The 4,834-nt window shown below is 41.2% G+C and overlaps 1 protein-coding gene across 2 annotated transcripts; it reads left to right on the plus strand.

Annotated features, from left to right (window-relative positions):
- The first annotated feature begins 1,969 nt into the window (after positions 1-1,969).
- LOC108042489 lies at positions 1,970-3,379 on the plus strand. Of its 2 annotated transcripts, XM_017120813.2 has the most exons (2): positions 1,970-2,510; positions 2,571-3,379. In XM_017120813.2, exons 1-2 carry the CDS (start codon positions 2,103-2,105, stop codon positions 3,228-3,230), a joined length of 1,068 nt encoding a protein of 355 aa, XP_016976302.2. In that variant the 5' UTR covers positions 1,970-2,102; the 3' UTR covers positions 3,231-3,379. The 2 variants fall into 2 exon arrangements, with proteins under 2 accessions (XP_016976302.2, XP_016976301.2); XM_017120812.2 differs by having other exon boundaries at positions 1,970-3,379.
- The last annotated feature ends 1,455 nt before the right edge of the window (positions 3,380-4,834 follow it).

Below are 4,834 nucleotides of genomic sequence, written 5' to 3' on the forward strand. Positions count from 1 at the left end.
GTTTTGGGCTTTAAGCTGGACCTTCTTTGACAAACGGTTGATGCAGGATCCCCAAAAGAGGAGGCCCAACCCTTTCATCAAATGTCAAAGCTTAGACAGTAACAATCGCCTGAGTTATATTGAGATTTATTATGCCCCGCAACGGAATGTAAAATGCCAGTTGCAATCATTAATTATGATCGACCAGCAGGCAGTGATTTTATTTGTTTTTCCCAAATGTTACACGGCTGTTGGTCTGCAATTTATGCGCAAGCCTGCATTTCAATTTTGCTTGCAGTTTTTCATGAACTTCCCGAAAGTCGAAAGCCACTGGCAAAAAATGACTTTTGGCCACTGGCCAAGAGCAGAGTAGCTCTTGTGGGTGTTCTTACATTTAAAGGGGGACTCTGCCATCATCCTTTGTTTGCGCTGGCTTAAGAAATCAACAACTTACACTTTCTTTGGGCGGAGCAGCCTCCGAGCCAGTTGTTTTGACACTTTTGGGCCAAGCCAAAAGTTTCTCTTGGCAGAAAGGAGGCTTTTTCAGGTCGTAGGTAGTCCCAAAACGGAAATCTCTCTGAAAATAATGGATCTTGAACTCTTTTTTAAGAATACCAATAACTCTGAATGTTTCCCCTGCCTATTTAAATATACAATTTTTTATCATACTCAAAGAAGTGGTTAAACTAAAATTTAGTTCGCAAATGGCTTGTTATAAAAATATTTTCTTTTTATAAGAACACTTTTTTTGTGTTGTGGGATTGATTAAAGAGCTGCACAACTTTCCTCCACCCACTCCCCATGCTAACCTTTTTTTGGTACCTTGCGATGCTTTAACCCAGTTGTCAGGCTTTTTCGCCCGTTCTTATTTCGCCGGAAATTTTATAATCAGCATTGTCGAAATAAGGAAAACTTTGCTATGTAAATTAAATGCCGAAGCCCGAAACTTTTTGCTGACATTTCTCGCCGCTCGTTCGCTAACCCGGAAAAAAAAAAAAAAAAAAGAATGAATACAAGCCAGCAAAACAAAAAATTTTCGCTTATATACGAAATACGAACACTTTTTTATTGCCGCCCGGGCAAAGGCAGCGGCAAATAAATGTGGTTTAAACATGACAAGTCGCCGTGGGCTGCCAGCTCGTTATCACCAAATATTTTTGCACACGAAATGAGTGAATAAATAAGCCAGGCAAAAAACGGGGGGAGATGCCACACGGCAACTAGCTCCTCCGAAAGTCGGAGGTGGATCGGTGGCCATATAGCCGCAACCAAGGCGGTTGGGTCGCCGTTTATGGTCGTCACTTTTTGGCCGCTTGTTTGACAAATAAAACGTGAAATGTCAGCCAGTCAGCCGGTCAGGCGGTCCGAAAGCCAAACAAAAAGAGTAACCAATAAAAGCTTAATTAACTGTTTATGGCCATGGCATGTTAACTGGGCCCGCACCGAGCGGACGTGCCGAAATTCGTCCTTAGCCATTAATCTCAAGTGGAGATGGGACTCAGGAGCCCCGACCGTAAAAAACTTGACGGGGAATTGGTAGGACCTTCGTGGGGAATACGAGAGCCATTCAATCATTAATGAACAAACAACCTCAGTAACTAGAACACGAACAAAGTTATAGGAGATTTACTTATATGTAAAAATCATACCCATCTACTACTTAAGCCCATTATATCTATATGAAAAAAAGATCATTTAACTAATTCAGAATTGTTTTCCGAACACTTTTAAAATTATGCCTAAAAAGATTAAAGACTCTTTTTTTCAGAAGAATAAGTAAGTAAAGTCTAAGTAATCAGATTTATATACATGTATTAATTAAATTAAAATTAAATTTAAAAAAATTTATATTAACATTTGAAACATTGACAACTAAATTTTTAACATTAAAAAAACGGTTATATAATTTAAAAGTTTAATTGTTAACGGAAAATACACGTTTCACTGACACTGTTGATTTAACTGTCAGTCATACACGAAAAGTATATCAGAAACCTTAGGCAAATTATAAACTAAAAAAAATCAAGCTTTTTACATTTATAATTTTTACATATGTACTTTGGTAACTATTTTTTGTGTACCTTCGTTGCAATTAATTTGTTGCAAAACTGAAACTGCATATTATGTCGGAGGCTTTCGGCGTCGGGGACGAGTTCGAAATCCCAGCAGCAACGCTAAACAAAAGTCAGACGTCTCTCCGAAACTTTCTTAAAATCGAGATTGAAAAGTTGTTGAAGGTTGAGGATTGCTATGAGGTAGACACCAAGCCGCAAAGTCCAGAGCTTGCTGAGGAGGACTTCAGGGTTCCAGTGGAGGCGGAGAATATTCTAGTAGCTCTAGAGGAGGCGGAATACACAAAGGAACTTGAAAAATCAGAGGAAACCGAAGATCCCAATGACATAAAGCTTACGCAAGAGCTCTGCTCATTAGAAGAGGAGGAGCTCACTTCCGGTTCGTCATTCACTTCCTGTTGCTCCTACAAATACATCAGACAATCGATCCTCAAAAGAGAGCTACCCGACGCATCCACCGTGAGTTTGGATAGTGGCGTTGAGATTGCTCTAACGGATCCTAATAACAATCAGCAACAGGATAAGCTGGAAAAAGAGCCCTACTCTGGTGAAAATCTCAAGGAAAATTCCTCCTACGTTAAAGTCGTAATGGAACAACGATCCATTATCCTCACGCCCGAAGGCAGTGATGGTGATTACGAAATAAGCTTAGAAGAAGTCCAACAACGTTTTTCGGCTTGGTTCAATCGCAGCGAAATAGAATCAGCCTTTTCCAGTTTTATGCAGGTGGATGAAGATCTGGATGGATATATAAGTCTGACAGAACTCAAGAGATTCCTGGAGATATTGCAGATGCCACAGACCCATTTGGCAGTCAAAAATGTAATGACCCATGTGGTGGGTAATCACGAGGAGCGGATGAACTTCTGCCAGGTTCTACTCGTCCACGGAACTTTGATGCACCGCATGGAGTTACGCAAGTGGACTCTGCAGGATCGCGATAATCAGCGTTTGGCCACGAGTCAAGCCGTAGACGTATCCCAGGTGGGCGTCAGTGGGGCAAAACTCTTTTTCGAGGCCAAGATAGCCCTGCAAACGGAACCACTGCACCTGAATTCGGCTCAACCGGTGGCCAGAATTCCAGTCAACAATTCCCAGGACTCCAAGTGCACCAACTGCAAAAGGGAACAATTCAAGTCTGCCGCTGCTATTTTCAAAAAGCTCGAAAGCGAACAGTGAATGCTCACTCTCCATTACAAGTGTGTTGTGTACAAAATTCAAGTTAAATTTCTAAAAAAAATTGTACGTTTTATCACAGTCTGACCTTGTGTCTACTCTATAACTTTCCTTAAATCATTTGCCAATAAAATTTGATCCAAGATCGCGAACGTACCTTAAGTGACCAATCAAAGGTAATTGCCGGGCTTCAGAAACAATACCTCCACTTCTGATACTACTACTTCTTTCTGGGCTGGCCGCTTTTCAATTTTTTTCTTTTGGTATGTCCTTAGCGGCAGTGATGGTTATTGAGCCTTTTTTCCGGCCAGACTACAATTTCTTACTCGGTTGTTGCTCCAGACAAATTTTTATTACTGTCGAAATTCCATAACTGAAATTTTATTACTCTTGGTAATGTCTTCATGGCTCGAACTTAATTTGGTGGCTTGATTAATACATTTTTTTATCTTTTATCTTTTATATATATTTTTCTTTTATTAAAGACAAAAAAACAAATAGTCTGTGGTTTCTTAAACGCCAGGCAATTCTTTATTTCCAAAAAAATAAAATGAGCACCACTGGCTGTTGGCAGTTGCAAATTGGCTGGGGCAACGACTCCCCGAGGAGCGAAATGTGCGCCACACACGCCAAGTGGCAAGTTGCGCGACTTTTCCGGAAGTGGCCCGGCGGCCTCCAGTCTTCTGGGCATAAAAATATTTTCGTGCAAATAATTTGCGCTCTTAACTACGCCGCGTATTTCGATATGTATTTGCATACCCTGTGGGGCACAGCCAATCCAGACCCAAAGGTGAGCGATCATTTGTACAGGATATCAAAAAGTTGGCCTCGCCGAAATCCTGACACGCCACACAATTATGCTGCCATTAGGGGGGCTGTGTGCTAATATTTATAACTGATTTGGCTTCAAGGGCCTCCCGCGAATCTAACCAGTTACTGGCCACACGCCATATCCAAATTAAAACGAAAGCGGTCTACGCTGCGTATACGCAATAAAGCGGAAAATAGTGTACTAAAAATTCAACTAAAGTCATGCGAAAATAATGAGCATAAGCAGGAAGGCGATGGAAGGCATGGGAAATAGTTTTCAAATTAAAATAAATGCCGCAACTGAAATAACTTTTATAAGCCCACAGGGGGTGGGGGAGCGGGTTGGCATATTGGAAAGCGGATGGAAAAGCGGCGGGACTTTTCCTACGCTGCTCCACTCTCAGCCAACCATAATGCCATGAAAGTAAATTCACTAGAAAATTAATTATGAACGACGATGGCGAGGGCAGCGCTGATGGTGACGTCGTAAGTGAAACCAATGCAGCGTTTAGCGGAAAAGAAGGGCTCGCCACAGGGCGGTGGGCGTGGCCTCAAGGAAAGTCAGGACCAGCCATACCTTTTAATGGCATTGCCATCAATTTCGCTCAATTGCGCGCACAATCGCATCTAATCACGTCGAAACGACGCCCAAAAAAACTTATATTGTGGTAGGAGAAGAGCTCTAAGATTTCCGAACAAAAAACATACCTCTTATTTATAATATTAAAAAATTACAACATAATTGTTTACCGCTTAACAGGATACACCTGCAATATTTATCATGTTATTTTATTAAG

The sequence above is a fragment of the Drosophila rhopaloa genome, unplaced genomic scaffold, assembly GCF_018152115.1.
Source record: "Drosophila rhopaloa isolate 14029-0021.01 unplaced genomic scaffold, ASM1815211v1 contig_178, whole genome shotgun sequence".
NCBI lineage: Eukaryota > Metazoa > Arthropoda > Insecta > Diptera > Drosophilidae > Drosophila > Drosophila rhopaloa.

Excerpts from the sequence above, each read along its gene's own strand:
- LOC108042489 (XM_017120812.2), top strand. The coding sequence starts at position 2,103 with ATGTCGGAGGCTTTCGGCGTCGGGGACGAGTTCGAAATCCCAGCAGCA.